The sequence below is a fragment of the Camellia sinensis genome, chromosome 11 (genome assembly GCF_055761805.1).
Source record: "Camellia sinensis isolate YWXY chromosome 11, ASM5576180v1, whole genome shotgun sequence".
In the NCBI taxonomy this organism is placed as follows: domain Eukaryota; kingdom Viridiplantae; phylum Streptophyta; class Magnoliopsida; order Ericales; family Theaceae; genus Camellia; species Camellia sinensis.
In genome coordinates, this window is record NC_138971.1 from 67675894 (window position 1) to 67694191 (window position 18298).

Here is an 18298-nt window from a genome sequence, read left to right on the forward strand (position 1 = left end):
ATTATCTTATCATATCTTTTTTTTTTTTTTTTTTTTTTATTTATTATTATTTGTCTTTATTATCATTGGTTCCTTATTATTTGTCGTTATTATTTTATTGAGGATAATTACAAACACATCTTTCGAAATTTACTTAAATTACAAATTACCCTATGTGATTCTAGAAATTATATTATATCCTCAAGGTTTTTAATTTCATTACAAATAAGTTTTTTTATTATTAAATTATCAAGTTAATTAACAAATTTTAATAATGTTAAAATTTTGTTTCAATTAATAATTCAGATAATTTTATTATTGTATAAGTGAACAGTTAGAAATTTCATTTTCTTAATTAATTTTGTTAAATAAAAAATTCTGACAGAAAAATATTTATAATTTTTTAAATCACAAGAGACAATTCGTATTTTAAGCAAACCTCATAGGATATATTTGTAATTTACCCTTTTATTAATGATTATTTCTTATGAATATCCTCGCAAGTGGCGATACAAAACGCGTCACAAAAAATGAAATACCATCTTAACTTCTGTAGAGATAATTAACAAAGTTTACATCCACACTAGCGGTGGAGTTACTTCATACTTTTTTTGCCCTTTCCTTTTACCAAAAGATTAGAAAGGTAAATTACACTTTACCCTTTTTAGGTTTGTCCGCCACTTTTTTATTTTAGTTTTTAATTTTTTTTTTTCACTTTGACCTTTTATATTTTAATTTTTTTTTCTTTTCATTTTACTCTTGAAGTTAATTTCTGTTTAAAATTAGACAAAAAATAATATATTAACAATTACGTGGTATAAAAATATTTTATTATATATAATTCATACCTCCGACATAAACTTAAAATCTAATACAATAATATATTTTTTATGTTATATAACAATTATTGTAACTTTTTTTTTGTTTAATTTTGGAACAAAAGTTATCTCTAGGAGTAAAGTGAAAAACTTGAAACATGGAAGGTCAAAATATAAAAAAGAAAAGAAAATAAAATTTAAAGGCTAAAGTAAGAAAAAGACCAACATAAAATGAACAAAGTATAATTTATCCAACTATAAAAATAGATGGGCAAATTTCAACTACTTGTTACTCCTTGTGCACCTTTCCCCCTAATATTTAGAAATAAATACACAATTCTATGTGATTTATAAATTAAAATACATCATTTATACCGTTAACCAACTAAGCAAAAAGACTTGGGATAAATTTTCCTTCATATCTTTATCTCTCCATACCATTATAGACTCCAATTCAAATCCGTACCGATGATCCAAACCGTCTATCTTGTAAGTTTTGTAATAAAAATTATCAAAAAAATGAGTTTCATCGAAAAATGATAGAGAGTTTAAAAATTGGGAGAGTAGTTTTTAAAAATTTTAAGGAGAGAGTTTAGAATTTTTTTTAGTTTGTTTGGTTGTGTATTTTGAAAGTAGTTTTGGAGTTTGGAGTTATAGAATGATTTGATATTTTGTTATAATTGAGTAGATGTGTGTGAAAGAAAAAGTGATTGAGAATGAGAGAGGAGAGAGAAAAAGTAATTGTTTGATAGGTAAGAGAGAATGATTTTCGAAATTATTTTGAAAAATTTACAAATCAAACAAATTTTTTAGAAAAAATCACTCTACAAATCCAAACCAAACATACCCTATAAAATTAAGAAAAAATTGCATTTTCTTTGATAATATGGATGACAAATGTGATTGTGAACTTAAAATATTCATTTTATAAAATGAAATATTTTTTGTTCCTGTATTTATAATTTTTCAATAAAACTTATTTTTTACATAGATGACCTTTATTACGAAACTTATAAGATAGACGGTTTGGATTATTGGTGCGAATCTGAATTGGGGCCTACGAGAGAGATATGAAGAGATGAAAGTATTGAGAGGAGCTTATCTCCAAAAACCCTTATAAATAAGTAAAATCATTGAGTAATACTATAAAAACAAAAAATTCATACATAATTTTTATACATAATGATATAACTCATTATGGATCATTCACTTAAATAAATATATATATATATATATATATATTTATTTATTTATAATAATGATATTGTCACATCATTATTGTAAAATTTTTTATATGAATTTTTTGCATGAATAAAATTTTCCAAAATCATTATATAGACCACTACCGTTTTCATCATTTTATTGGGACTCAAAATGCCACGTGCAATGTATCTAATGATATCGAGTTATTAGTATATAACTCTCTTATATCCAGATACAGTTTCACACTTATTATCAATTTGGATGGAATATCTCATGATGTACTTTTGTACACAAATCATAGGAGGTTATGTGTTTATTTCTAAATTATAAAGAATTATAGGCGATTATGTGTTTATTTTCAAATTATAAGGACAGAAACTGCACATGAAGTAAATCTTAAGAGAGTAAAGTGAAATTCACCCAAAATAAAATAATAAAGCTACAACTTCTCATATTTTGCTTTTGTAAAGATATATCAACCTTTTATCGGATGAAACCTCTGCATAAAAAAAATAAAAATAAATAAATAAATAAAAAATCTGCCTACAAGAAAAACCAATTCAAAGTGCTACATTCCCTTCCTATTCACTTCTAAGACACTTTAAATTTAGGTTTTAATTGAAAGAGTTTAAAAATGATTTTCTGAGAAGTAGTTGCAAGCAATGAAAAAATGCAGCTTAACATTGTCACCAAAAGGACTTTCAAAGAATGCCATTCGAGCTAGATGAACAAATGTGGTTTAATGCAACTTCTAGATATCAAGAAAAGAAGTCCTTCAGAAAATGTTAGCATTACAAGACCATGCCCTGATAAATGCTTTCGCTTTAGGCATTAATAACTTCCAATTGCCACGACTCACGACAAATACGGGTGAGACTTCTTGTGAGGGAATTGTATCGTATACTTCCACTAGCCACTTCCATCAACTTGCCCAAGAGAGGCAAGGTGCGCCATGTATTGCTGCAGCACGGGAAGGGGAAAAAAGAAAGAAAAAGGTTAAGCACTGTAAACCTTTTATTCTGTACAAATCTGAGTTCTGAGCATATTTACAGTAAATTACTACCAATTGATTTTGTGATTTTTTTCATAATATGTGAACCGCATGGATGATTTAATATCACTGGTATAAACTATGTAAATTGGCACAAGAGCCAATTCAGTAACCATATGGTCAATGTTTAGATCAATCCTCATATTTGATTGAAAGGATTATGTTCTGCTCTGAAGTTAGGCTGCTGAGTTTCTGTGTCTCCCACCATGATCCAAATTAGCTTTTCAATGCTTTCCTTAGGGAAGGTGAAGGTGGCAGTTGTTCATTTATATGTGTGTGTGTGTGTGTGTGTGTGTGTGTGTGAGAGAGAGAGAGAGAGAGAGAGACTACCTCTTAAAATAGAGAATTACTAAAGTTCGCCTGAAAGGATTTCAATTTTCACAACGAAGTTTTTCTAATGGTAAACAATTCGATTTGAGTATAACGATCATATGACATATATACAGACTTCAACATATAAAGACATGATGCTTACAGTGTTTGATGAATGACTAACATTCATTTTGTACGACAATAATACTGAACATACATCTTTCCAATCCCCATATTTCCTTCAAGCTCAAATTTTGACATGGCAGGTTGAGAAAATTTTCAGTCATGTCGTGCTTTCCTCTCTGAACTATCCAATTTATGGCCACTATTTTAGGAATTCAGAATTTCAGGCAAATTACTCAAGTTAAACATAGGATCAGAAACACAAGAACTTGCTCCGAAAATCCAATGTTGCATCTCAAGAAAAAAAACTCCGTAATCAAATGCTTTCAACCTGGAAACTTATAATTGGCCGGAGGAACTTGCATTCAGGGTGACATAATCTACTTCCTTCCAAAAATTGGTGATTCTCAGAGATTTAAGCATCCTAAAACAACTATTGTTTTTTTTTAAGCCTATCCATTGGGGGACGACCCTTAGTTGCACGAAACTCCTTTTAGGAATGACGTTTCTACTCTAGAACTGCGATTCTACAATTAAAAGTTAAATCTTGTCAGTAACCTCATTCCCATTGAGATAGAATTGCGGTACCAATTGGGATGGCACTACTCAAACATATGAATTCCCAAGAAAAAAAAGAAAAGCTACCAAGGCACAAGGAAATCTATAGAGAACATATATTTATCCTAAATTTTGACTTTTTCCTTAGGAATTAAAAGGATGAGCATTTTTTGACAAACTTTCAATTTGGATTCATGAGGATTGAGGAGTAAAAATATATGCTTTTGATAATGAATTGTTATTTTTGTAACGAGAAATTTACTATAATTATGTTTAACAATTTAAGTGCAAGTATAATGTAGACATTTAACATAAATATTTCAATTAAGTAACAAAATATTTCTGACAATAAATTTATATATGAAATACATAAAATGCTCCGCTAGATGCTCCCAACTTTTGACTCTCCTATGTGTCTCTGCTCCCCTGCCCCCACTTTGTGCAACTAAGTACTCCCACCATTTTATAAATATCCATAGTTCTATTGCCCAATAATATGCCAAAAACTAAAGTACTGCACTTTTAAAGGCCACAAACAGAATCTTACAACAAACAACTAGGTATAGTTTTAGAACTACAATACAAACTATGATGCATTGAAGACAAATTTATTTTTACATAGGCACTTTCTGCGTCTTCTTATTAAAAGGATTACTTTTTTTAGTGTCAACCAGATATCACTCATAAAAATTAACCCCTTTCTTACCTAAGAATTCATATATTTTAGCCTCTTCGAATTACCAGCAGAAGTTAAGCAGTTCAATTACATCCACTCTGGCACCCAATAGTGTGCATTGATTGTCCAGAATAGGGTCATTATAGAAATGGGAGTAATCAAAAGACTGATAAGTTACCGTCACCTTAGGATTCCAATGGAACTGTTTTATACTACTAAGGCTGTGTTGATCCAAACACGGTGTAAATGTGATACTATGTCTCATTTCTTAGACTTGTTTATACTACCAAGGGAAAGGGAAAGGGAAAAGGTAAGGCAAATGCCAATATAAGCTAAATTTTTTCTCGTTTCCGTTTTCGTTTCCTATCCAAATCCCTATCCAAATCCATGATCCAAACACAACGTAAATGTGATACTATGTCTCATTTCTCAGACTTGGTTATAACAGGAAATCTTAGATCATGTAAATGCAGAACACAATGAAACCACTCAGTTTTTGTATAAATTCACATGCTATGACTTTTGCAAGTAAAAGCATATAAATTATAAAATACATCTGGCAAGATTGGAGGGAATAGTAACCAATAATTACTTTCATTGAACTTACTGCATGATATGCATATGGTGATTTTCCTTGGCGTTCGAAGTGTTTAGCCATGATGCACCATTGAACAGGTCCCCATTCTTCCTCTTCAAAGCAATTGCCAAGTGCAGCTTTATATAACTAGTGACAAATAAAAAGATCATAGATTTGTGGAGGAATTTGTGCAAGGAAAAGAAATGGGAAGAGAAATTCCCATTTCTTTTTGTTCCACAAATCTGGGATTCAAACACAACACAAAAGAAGATCAAGAAAAAACATGTAACCTATATACAAAATGTGTATAGCTGACCTTAGCAGAGTCAGTTAGGAGCTCAGTTCCAGCTGGGTAAGATGCATAGAATTGGTCATCTCTAGAGAACCCAGCTCTAGTCCTGCAGAACCCAATTAAATAGAAATGATTAAAACCCAAACATGGACTTCTTTGTATCAAACTCACATGTTTTGATAACATATTTCCCAAACTCAAGCATTTTGAATTATTTTCTTAACCCACGTTATTTTGTGAAGTTGTGAAAACACAACTTTAGGGAGTTGTAAAATAATTTAATTTAATTGATTCCGTGTTGCGAAAACAAGACTTTGCTTCAAGCCCGAAGTTGTGTTTTCATGTTTTGAAAACATAACTCCATGACACGACAACTTCGATTTGGGAAAAATATGTTGAAAACAACATGCATTTGGGAAATAATTGATTGAAAGAAGTCAGGTTTGGTAAATAACTTCCAGATATAAGGATTCCACTTACGTATTACTGTTGTAAGCATAGCTTAAGACGGTGACAAAGCAATAAAACCCAGCATAGGATACAATTCTCCTAAACTTTTGGATCTTCAGTATCTCCTTGCACCCATCATAGAGATTCATGATTGATTATCACAACAAGTACATATATATATATATATATATATATTCCTGAGAAACAAATACAAACTCGTTTAGACATTAAACCAAACACCTTGTGTGCATTAAGTTTCATTAACTACTAACACCTGCCTTCCAAGAAAAACAAAAATTGCCACAGTTGTTTTTTTTTTTCAATATATATATATATATATTTATTCTTTGCAAAGTATAGAAAGTTGTTTCGATTTTACAATTGTATAAACATACATATACAAATGTTGAAACAAATATACACATTGTATATATATACATGTGAGAGACATAAGTATATTGTATGTAGAGAGAGAGAGAGAGAGAGCGAGAGCTTACAGTGGGAAAAATCTCAATTAAGTTTGGCCTCCTCTTGCCATGGAGAGGAAGAAGAAGAAGGTCTGTCAATGGGTTTCAGTTGGGAAGGACAAAATAATCATCCAAACTTCAATGGCTGGTGGTTTGAAACTTGAAATAATAAAACGACGTACTTAGCCACAAATTTCGACTATCTTTATCTTTTATTAGGGAAAATTAAAAAAAATAAAAATAAATAAAACTTCAAGATTTGAGTCTCAATTAAAAAAAAATTAATCTCGTTTGACAAAACTCATTTCAGTTGTAATTTTATTTGTTCTTTTATTTCAGTGAGATTATGAGTATTTAAATACGAATCTAACTTGAATTGTGCTTATGCAGATGAGTTTGTGATCCTGATTTTTTTATGTTTGTCACTTCACTGACTATGTACTGGAGTTGAGCTATTTGGCCGCTTGAGCGGTTATTTGTGCGCTCAAGCGAAGAAAATGATCATCCAGTACTTTTGCAGAGCGTCCAAACTTTTGAAAGCATCTTATATGCGCTCGAGCGGTGGAGTCTTGGCTCGAGCGATGGACATGCGTTTTAATGAGTTTGCTTGAGTGATGAAGTGGTCGCTTGAGCGGTTAACCTATATATTTTGTACCGTTTTTTCTCACACCGCTTGAGCGGTCTTTGTGATTCAATTTACCATAAAGTGTGCAGTTTGCTGTTTTTAAGGTTTGAGCCGTCCAGTAAAAAGGAAGAAAAAAACAAAGTGTTTTACATTGGAAGGTGCTTTATGAGTGTTTCCTTGATGATTTAAGAGTGATCAATGAATCCGTGAACTTCATATCAACATCATCAAGGATTTGTTTTCGTTTATTCACAAAAGTGAGAGTTGTATTTCGTTGGATTCCGAGAATTTGGGCCTGAAGCTTTGGTAGATTCCGTGGTGGCTCATCATCATGGGTTCGACATCAGCATTATAGATTCAACATTGGGCAAGACAATTCCGAGGTAAAGACGGTGGTGGAAGAAGTGCATAAGGGTCGGTTCAATTCGGGTGTAGATTCGCTAGGTAATTGAGAGTACACTTGTGTAATTCTTTTTTATCTTTTAGTGGATTGTTTTGTGGCTTTGGTTGTGATTTTTTTATCGCAATTGAAGGCGCTCTAATTATGATTTTTCTATGTTAAATCGTTGTGTCGGTTTGTCTTTGATTGTTTGATTGCGATTGTCATTCGTTATTTAAAATTAAAACAACAGCACAAATCAATATCTTGGGGTTTTTAGATTTTTCAATTTTTAATATTTAATTTTATCAATTTAAATTCTAATATTTTGATATATTTTCAATCTAAACCATTATTCAACTTTAACGTTAAGTAAAATTAACAAAAAAAAATTAGTCATTAAATTCAATATCAAGTATATGAAAAATGTCAAAAATGCTCATTTTCATTGGGTTTAATGACTAAAGTATATTTTTTTGTCAATTTTACTTATAAAAAATAAGCAAATGGTTTACATTGAAAACGAATCAAAAAATTGATATTTAAATTGATAAAATAAAAAATTCAAGACTTATTTTGTTATAAGACTCAAATCTTGAGTTTTTTTTATTTTTTTTTTTATTTTTTTTTTATTTTGCTATATATTTTTTATTTATAATTATCCCATTTTATTTTTATTATTATTTTGGGAACTTAGCAGTATGTGTCATACATAAAGTTCAAAACTCATTTAGTTTTAAAACAAAATACTTGCACCAATTAGTTTTATAAATTTTTAATTGTTATCAAAAAATCCTTTTTTTTTAAAAAAAAATAATAATTTAAAGACGCTAATACATTCCATCACTGCTGGACTCCTATTAGACGGTTACCTAAAACTCGTCAGAATGTTTAACATCATTGGGAAGTCGCCGCAGTATCGTTGGAGTGTTTTGAATGTTAGCGAAAGTCATCAGAATGTCTAGAACGTTAGCTGGATGTCAAGAACATCGCCAGAGACTCACCAGAATGTTCAGAATATTACAAAAAAAAAAAGAATAAATGGAGAAATTAGAGCGAAAAAAACATATCAAAATGTACTAAATATTGATAAACTAAAAGAAGAAAAAAGCGTAACAACAACAAACAACAATAATGGGAAAAAAAACATGTTATTTTCAATTTTTATGGGGTTTAAGCAAATAATTTTCAATATTGATCAAACTGAAAAGTAAACTTTGAAACTGTAAAATATTACAGTTTCAGAGCATGATTCTAGTAAGTATTTATCCTTATTAATCAAACTGAAAACATGTTATGAAACTGCAAAATTTTACAGTTCTAAATAATGTTACAAAATTGTAAAATTTTACAGTTCTAAAAAATGTCATGAAAATGTAAAATTTTATAATTTGAAAGTGGGATTCATTTCAGCACTTAAAAAACTAAAACTGTAAAATTTTACAATTTTCATCACTTGTAACTAAAACTCGAAAATAACTTTTTCAAAATTTGAAAATTTTCTCTGTTAAAACAAGAAAATAGAAGTGTATTATAGAAAAAGTAAGAAAACTGAAGGATCAAAGGAAAGAGACAAATATAGAGAGAGGCTTATACTCTAACAACTAGTTTTGGTTTAAATTTAGCCGGATCTGATGTAAATCTATTCAGATCTGATGTAAATCTACATCAGATTTGAGTAGATCTACTCATCTTCGTCATTGGAAACTCATCTCCTTTGTTATCGGTGAACGCGAAGTAAAGAGTCGGTGCCCAGTGGTTGCCGGTGAACCCCAATCAATGGTCGCTGGTGACTGTAGATTTGAAAGAGAAAGAAAAGAAGGAAGACGTGATCGTAGTTGTCATCGGATATCAGAGAAAGAGAGATAAAAAGAAGAAGTAAGGTGCAAAGAAAGAGGAGAAGAAAAATGCGCACAAGACTTTTGAGTGTATCCAAAAAGTTTTGAAATTAAATAGAACATACACTTTTCAAAAAGGGCTTGTAGGTAATTTGTCCTTATTAATTTTTTAAAGAATTTTAGATGATATTGCCCCTTTTTACCCTGTGTGAGATGAGAGGTGTAGGAGAATTTTTAACCTTTTATGAATATTTTTTTTATATTTAATTTGATTTTGAATTCAAATAAAAAATTGATTTGATATGAAATATTTTATTAATTTTTTTCTCTTATCCCAATCCCTTATTTATTTATTTAGTTATTAAATTTGACAAAAAAAAAAATCATAACCAATGCTTTATTTTAAAACATACATCAGATTCAAACTTGATTGAAGATTTGATAAATTTTTAATTTGATGAAAAAAAAAAATTTCTTCATTGCTTTGATAAATCGATGAAAGAATTGAAGATAATTTTTGAACATTTATTTTATTAAATTTAAATTTGATGAAAAAATGTGAAAATTTGAAATGCCTTAAGGGAAGAGAAAGTGTGTTGCACAATAGATAAGACTCTAAACTCATTCATTACATCTAATAGGCTAACTTTTACTCTTTTTATTTTCTATTACATAAATAAGAATTAAGTTTCTTGTTTTTTGCAAAGAAAAAAAAAAAAAAAAAAGAAATTGTTTAGGTTACACAAATATTTTAAAAATAGATCAACCCACATTCCATTAAACGTGGAATTATCTAATTCTAGAAATTTATAGACGTAAGACACGATTCCATACGAAACGAAACATTAATGAGTGGCAAAAATTTCTAAACTGCCTAAAACAATAAGAAATTAAGCTTATATAAGCAAGGCAATCCAACCCAACGAGGTACACAATAACTTATACTTTTTTGTGCTTATTTTTATATTGGCTAAGTCCTTTCTTTTGTGTGTGTATGTGTATATGTTTCAAACAAACCAACCTTCACGGTCCAAGCAATTCAACATCATTGCGGAGTGTGGTAAGTTTTTCTCCACACAATAACATACAAAATTTTGATGCAAAATAAAAAATAGAAAGTAAGGAATAATTGACCTGTGAAATTGAGAGGCATGTAGTGATTGTTTTAAAATTGTTGTTTCTCTTCATGTTGAGGCACAACTAGAATGCAACGACTCTAAGATACAACCCAAGCACTCAACTTTTCTTGTCTAGTGTTTATGTGTACCAAGAGGATATGGACAAGTTATGAATCAAAGTTGTTTACAAAATCAAGAATATATATACAAATATAGAAAGAGTTTTTTATTTTTTGTTTTTTTAAAATCTCAAGTCTCCTTATTTTATTCTTACCAAAAAACACTTGTTTCATGTAGTTCGTGGAAGATAAGTTTATAAAGGAGCCTCTCTAATAAAAAGAATTAACTCTCAATAAATATTTATTCATTTTGTAAATTAAACTAGGAAAAATTAGGAATAGATCCCTTTACACATTTCTGTAAGAGATTGAGAACATTAAAAGTTTGCATGCTAGTTAAGGTCCCTAAGTTTTTAAAATTTTAAAGGATAGGAAAAATTTTTGAGCGAAATGGTCAAAAATATCCTAAAACCCTAAAAGTCTTACAACAATTCCATATTTTTCTCCTTTTACGTCTCTCTCTCAAGCACCGATGCTTCAACATCATACATTCGTCGATGCCTCAATTGCACCTTCTCATCGTCACTTTTTCTAGATTTGCAATCACTGCAGTCGTTATTATTGTCGTTCACAACTACCATCCAAATCTAAAAAGAGTCATCACCATTCGCAACTATAGTCTTGATCTAAACCGAGTCATTGTTCGTAACCATCGTTCGTACCTCCATTACCTCATTGTCATTGACTCTACTTAGTTTATTAGCGTAAAAACTAATAATAGTACAACTTGTTGCACAGTTTGATTTCTATTCTCTCTCTCTCTCTATATATATATATATTCTTTTTTTTTTTTTAACTTTTTGTTCAAAATAGTTCAATTTCATTGTTGGACAGTGAAATTTCATCATGACAAAAAAAAATCGACTTCATGAAATTTCATCGTGAGAAATTGTCAATGCAAAATTATAGTAACAACGCACAACGAAATATCACTTACAATAATTTTTTTGATTAAAATTTAATCGTATTCTACTGTACTGTTACTTTTGTCACCTCTTTTAGTAAGTGAAATTTTATTGCACTTTTAGCTATTAATTTAAAATTTTTATGTTTTGAAAATAAATAAATTTGACTAACTTAGTAAAGTAATTGAAGAGTGACCAGAGAATTTTATTGCTCTACGTTAGTGAAATTTCACTTCTTTTGAGAGTTATTGAAAAATGGCCTGGCGATGGTCACGCAAAAATTATCGCTAGCGACTGAAGGTAATCATCGGCAATCGGAGGTGGCAACCGAAAATAGTAGTATCAGTAGCATGCAATATCGGTTGGAGATGGTAGAATAATGAAACTAGACTAAGGATAGTTTTGTTCACAAAACTTAGCGTCGTTAAACTAACAAACATATACTAGATGTCCTTAAACTAATAAAAAATATTTTTTAGAGAGCTAAATAAAAAACCACTTAAATTTGTATAATGGTTGATTATAAAAGAAACATTTAAAACTAAATTAATTTTGTAGCAATAAAGAATTAAATCATATAATTGATACTATTTATGTAAAATATTAATTTGTAATAACTTCTAATTGAATATATTTAATGTATAATTTTATTTTTATTAAAATTCTCCAACATTGAGAATTACAATTAGTGAACTTACTCTTAAAAACCTTAAGGTCACGTTTGTTTAGCTCTATAAGATGGAGGGGTTAATAGTATTGTGAGATTGAGTGAAAAGATTATTAGTGTGGTGATATTAAGTTGGAGATTGTTGGCCTTACATTTAAACCATCCAGTGCGAAGATGACATATGGCAAGCAAAGGGTATTCAGATACTGAAGAGTCTTACCTTTGAAGGTGCCCACGTGAGCTGCGAATGCAAGTCTTCAACCGACAAATATAATGAACAACATGTGAGAGGCACGTGAAGAAGGAGTTAACAAGAAGCAGTTACTAGTAGTTACACATGCACGAAAGGAAGATCATGATCCTAAGAAGTAGCGAGAATGAAGGAGATCATGGTGAAAGACAACAGTCTAACTGCTTCAAAGACGCCAAGAGAAGTCTATAAATGGATAAAAGCAAAGATTGAAGAGATCTCTGACCAAATCTAGACTCTACTTCTTAGTCAATTACATTTATCTTTAAATTTCTACACTTTACTTTTATGCACTACACTTACATTTCGTAGGAGTAGATTAGCCTTGTAATTCTAGAACTTGGTTGGTTTAAAGCTTCGAAGTTGCCATTACTAAAGGTAAGATTTTGTAATTATTTATTCAATTAATCAATTGCAATTTCCGCCTAGTCCCTCCCTCTCATTCGTATTTCAACACATCACAGTAAAATCCCCTTCATTAAGACTAAGAGAACCTTAACACAATCATTTGATAAAAATTGCCATTTTATTATCTGTAAGGACTTTTCAGATCCTTGTTGGCACGCTTGAATTACATTTCTAACAGCCAACATATATTTTTTGGCACGCCTAGTGGGACCAATTTTGTGTTGAAAATATAGTTCGAACATGGCGCCAAGGTGAAGAACATCTAGATGACGAAGATATTGAAATACAAGAAGAGGGTTTTTTTTTTTTTTTTTCCTTCAAATAGAAGCCATAACTGACCCCTTTTTTTACTTTTGGCTGACCTTTAGATGGCCATCAACAAGGAGAAGAAGATCCTCACCCGAGAATGGATATGTCTACTTAACATATTGGCAATTTAAGGCCAAACTTATGAGCATGCACCCTCTCGAGGCCAAACACTTGGTCAGAGTAGACGGAGCAGGAGTGAACCACCAATATACACTTTTAGCTTGTCAAATGAACAATTGAGTGGAATGATGTCCATAATAAGTCAAATAATGGCAACAAAGCTAAAAAATTGGTCATATTCATTTAGTGATTCACTTGTTCAAGGAATTGATAATATGTTGAAAAATATGAGTCAAAATATAGGTCATATTTTAAGTAATAGGAGTCTTGTTCAAATGTCAACCCAGTCTAGAGCAGTTCCTAGTAGCACTCAGAATAGTGGCGAAAACAGAGCAAGAAACGCACAATCATTCTACAAACCGGTTAGCCCTGCACCTCTAATTGGTCCAGGGCATTACTGAAGAGTGTCTAATACTCAAGAAACACAGGCTGTGTATGTAGAGCCTTATGTGTTACCTTAGGGAAGAAGACATCATAGGATATGAGCAGACACCAAATCCTATAATAAATCCTTTGGATTGAATGGATGCATCCTTTGTGCAAGCCATACCAAATGTGCAGCCTTAAGCCCATAGACAACAAATCCATCAAGGATATGTACCACATCAAGCCCCACAAGGTGTCCCTAATGTTATTCCTAGGGACCAATTGCTTAACATGGTGCAAGAAGTGTGTGGTCTTATGGTTCGGGGGGTGCAAACACCAGTTTATAGAAAGCCATAGCCTAGTTGCGTAGATAGGCTACATGAGTTTCCAAGGAGATATAAGGTCCCATATTTTATCGTGTTTAGGGAAGATGGAAACCAATTAACCATAGAACATATTGCTAAGTTCACAGGGCAGTGTCGGGAATACACGAATCATGATTATATGAAGCTTCGATTGTTCCCTAGTTCAATGACTGGCCTAGCATTTGCTTGGTATGTCAATCTATTACTTGGTATGGTTCAAACTTGGCCACAAATGGAGGAAATGTTTCATGCACAATTCTTCCAAATTGAGCCAAAAGTCACAATGGTTGACTTAGCAAGGTTTAGCCAACAACCAGAAGAAAAGACCACTCAATTTATAGCCACATTGAAGAGGGCCAAAAGTAAGTGTTGAGTGGTTCTTCTAGAGCCTGAATTTGTTAGATTGGCTCAAAATGGCTTAGAGCTTAGGCTTCGAAAGGAGTTTGATGCAACGAATTTTAGAGACTTAGCCGATTTGACTTATAAAGTGTCTAGGTATGAGTCGTTACTAGAAGAAGAACATAATAGAAACAATTCACCATATAGGACCTATTATAGGGACCTTGACATGGAAACAGATGTTGCTGAAATTGTAGACAAAGAACCATACATATGTGATGCCTTATTTAAGAAAGAAACTACAATAGTTCATTAGTTTAAAAAGAAAGAATTTCATCGAAAAAAACTCTTTTGATATTTCTAAAGTTGATAAAATATTTGATAATTTACTGGTAGCACAGTTTCTAAAGCTTCCTAAAGGAGTGGTTATGCCAACTTCGAATGAGTTAACTGGTAAAATATACTGTAAATGGCATAATACTTGGTCTTATTCTATTAAAAAATGCATTATTATTTTAGACTGGATTTAGGAGCAGATCAAGAAGGGTAGGCTTCAGTTTCTAACCAAGGCTGACAAGGCAATGGGAATTGATAAAGATCCTTTTCCAGAGGTAAATGAAATGGAAGCCAATGTTGGAGTTCCAGACTCAATTATTTAAACTTTGGAAAGAGGCTTGAATCTCAGAGAATTGGATGTTTTAGATGTCCAGATGAATGAAATGAGGCAAGAACTTACTTCGAAAGAAATGAACTAATCTCAGAAGATTGAAGAAACTGGCTCTGCCCATGGCCAAAAATAGACTAATCACTCAGTGAACGTATGTACTGTGGAGACTTCGGTTGTTTAAAGGGTTTGCCCAGGTGCAGGAAAGGATACAAGTGGGTCAAAAGAACACCTGAGAAGGTCAGTCTTAGAGACCATACTCCGGGCTTTGTAACTAGGAGACCTAGAAGCAGGCTGCACCAAACATATGCCCCATATGAACCACTGGCTCCTTCTCAAAGGATAATGAGCAGATGAAGAGGAATGAGAGGAACATTTAGTGGTAGAACCCATGGGAATTCAAGAACGGATTCCTTCTACCAATCTTATAAGGAGAGAAAACTTGAGAGAAGTCTAGAAGTTGGACCTTCGAGGCCAAGCACTCCTTACATAGGCAAAATGCAGGTGTATTCCTGGGTACGAAGAGTCTCTGATTGGTTTGTTTTGCAAACTAGGCTTAAGGTAAGTCAGACTAAACCTCAATCAGCTTGCTTGTTTTCATTTTTCAGAAAACACTTTTCAGAAAATTTTACTTTCTTATTTTTCGTGTTTTTTTGTTTTTACTAATTTTTTTTAATATTTTAAGCAATTTTTTTTTTTACTTTTTAGACACACCTAACATAAATACACCTAAAAATTAAAAAATTGTAAAAAACATCTTTTAAAAATTCACTAAATACCAAAAATACAAAAAAAAAAATACAAGAATTCAGTACATTTTTTGTATTTCTATGTATTTATTAATTTTTTAAAATACTTTTTCAGAAATTTTTTACTTTTTAGATACATCTAACTAAGGTGCATCTAAAAAAGTAAAAAAAATGTTTAAAATTTAAAAAATATTCACTAACAACAAAAGAATACGAAAACCAAAAAACTCAATTTTCAAAAAACTTAATTCAGAAAACTCAAACCAAATACACTGAATAGGATTAGAAATTGAAAATGGTTAAGCCACCTCTTGTAGTGCCTAACTAGTGGTTCATGTTAAAGGATCCAAAGAGTAGGCAGCTAGATTTGGTGCCCATTCTCTCCAAATTACAAAAAAGAAAGATCCAAAGGAAATTCACTAGGTACCAGAAGGATCTCCAAGACTCTATTAAAATAATCCCAAAAGAGGGTAAGGGTAGAGATAAAGGGGTTGAGAAAGAGTATGTGAGATACAATCGTGCTCAAGAAAAGAGAGAATAATTGGTTTGAATTAATGCTAAATTAACAACTAAGGAAAATGCCAGTCTAGTAGGCTTGTCTAACGTCTTGATGGAAAGTGAATCTGAGTTTGAAGATCCAGAAAGCCAGCCAGATGGCTTAAAGGAAATGGAAAATGGTTTGTTCGAAGCTATGATGGCTGAACAGACCAAACCCGTAGATTTAAATTTTGGTTTTTGCCATGGATAAGGGAGACCAAAAATCTAAAAACAGTTCAAAACCATCGAAGGGGTCAGAGGCACAAAGCGAGCTAGTCTAGATCCAATTTAGCTCATTACCTATTGTTAACATAAATATGGTGTATGTTCTGCCTCGTAGGTTTAAGGCAGATCCTAAGCAAAGGAGAAGCCTGTCCATTGAAGAATGGGTCGAATAGGATAATTGTAGACACCCCATTTTTGACCGCCCTTAAGACTTGGGCACTACTGACGGTTTGCTCAGTGTTGAGAGATGTGCAGGGCAAAGAATCAGTTTCTTCGGCTAGAAGAGAGGCAAATCTTTCAAAACACTTTGTTTAGGTTTTTGGAGTTGAAGAAAAGAGGAAAGGAGAGGAGAAAACTAGTTTGGGAGAAGTTCGGCATGAATCCGGGTAGAAGCGAGTCGAGCAGCCCTCGCTGAATCGGGCTTATCTATCCGTACACTTGGAGTTTAGCTATGGGGCCACCACCGTCGGAAAGCTTACTTCCGGGGCTTCACTTTGCACTCAAGAATCTCCCAGAGCCAAGTCCGGGTGGGGGAGATATGATCAGTTGAAGTCGGGCATCATCCCGGTTGGATCGAATCTGCGCGGCTTCACGGAAAAGGGCATAACTTTTTGCACAGGAGGAATTTTGATGCAAGGTTTGCGCCATTGGAAAGCTAACTTCCGGGGCTTCAATTTAGACACCAATCGGCAGTTTTTTGACCTTACCAGCCATCCATCGGCACTATATTTATCCGGCCGGCAATTTATTGTGCCGACCGGCACTTTATTTTGCTGACCGGCAATTTTTGCTAGCCGACGACCTTCCGGAGTATTCTGTAGATTGAGTGGATTCCAGCTGTGCCAGCTGGAATGCACAGAATCGATCCCCCACGTGCATGTGTGTTTGTTTTGCACCTTGTGAGCCTTTGAACCCCTTAACCTTCTAGAAGCTTGAACCTTTTGGCCAAGCTTCTTGGAGAAGCTTGGCCAGCTGTTTTAGCTTCCTCTAGAAGCCTTGCACCCCCCTTGAACCCCTTGGCCCCTTTGAAGCTTGTCTTAGAAGCTTAGCATTGCTTATATAAGCACCTCTCCTCCTCCTTTGTTGAGGTTAGAGACTTGAGGCAAGAAAAACCAGAGATATACCACATATATCTGATATACATACATACAAACCTCCATCTCTCTCCATATCTCTCTCATTCAACCATCAAACACCTTTGTTCTTGGGCCATTTCTTCATCAACTCATAGCACAAGGCATCCAACGCCCATTCCAGCAGCTTGAGGCTGTCCTCCAGAGGTTAAAAGCTCCCAAACTCAGTCCAAAGGTTGCTAAAGATTGGTTCTACAAGGGTGAGTCCCACTTTCCCTCTTTTGTGCATTTTCTTGGCCTATAGCTTAACCCCTTGTGGTTACATCTTTGGGCTCTGACCCAAACTTCAAATCATCATATTTTGAGGTCCTCTTCATGTTTGATTGAGGACCTCTTGCTGTTTGAGGATAGTAGCTAGCACTTCCTTCTTTATCTCTCCTTTAGGCCCTAATCTTGCATGTTATTTTTGGCCTATGTGTAATCTGTTCTTGGGCATGTAGTAAACTGTATATAGGCTTATTTTGAGCCCTTCTTCAACATCGAAGAAGGGCTCAACACTGTTTCGGATCTCCATGTTATACTTGCCTTTATATTCTCTTTTTGGTCCCATTTTTGCATGCCTTGGCAGCCCCTGATGTTGCTGTTTTTGGACTTTGGTCCGAACTAAAAACAGCCATATTTTGACCCCCTTGTCATGTTTTATTAAGGGTCTTTGGCTGTTTGATGAATGTTTTGC

At 32.7% G+C, this 18298-nt stretch overlaps 1 protein-coding gene across 1 annotated transcript; it reads right to left on the minus strand.

Annotated features, from left to right (window-relative positions):
• Window positions 1-2653: 2653 nt before the first annotated feature.
• LOC114311496 (uncharacterized) lies at window positions 2654-6746 on the minus strand. Its single transcript, XM_028257646.2, has 5 exons — window positions 6537-6746; window positions 6070-6236; window positions 5614-5695; window positions 5328-5444; window positions 2654-2960 (listed from the first exon to the last, which is right to left on the minus strand). Exons 2-5 carry the CDS (start codon window positions 6186-6188, stop codon window positions 2910-2912), a joined length of 369 nt encoding a protein of 122 aa, XP_028113447.1. The 5' UTR covers window positions 6189-6236; window positions 6537-6746; the 3' UTR covers window positions 2654-2909.
• Between the last annotated feature and the right edge of the window lie 11552 nt (window positions 6747-18298).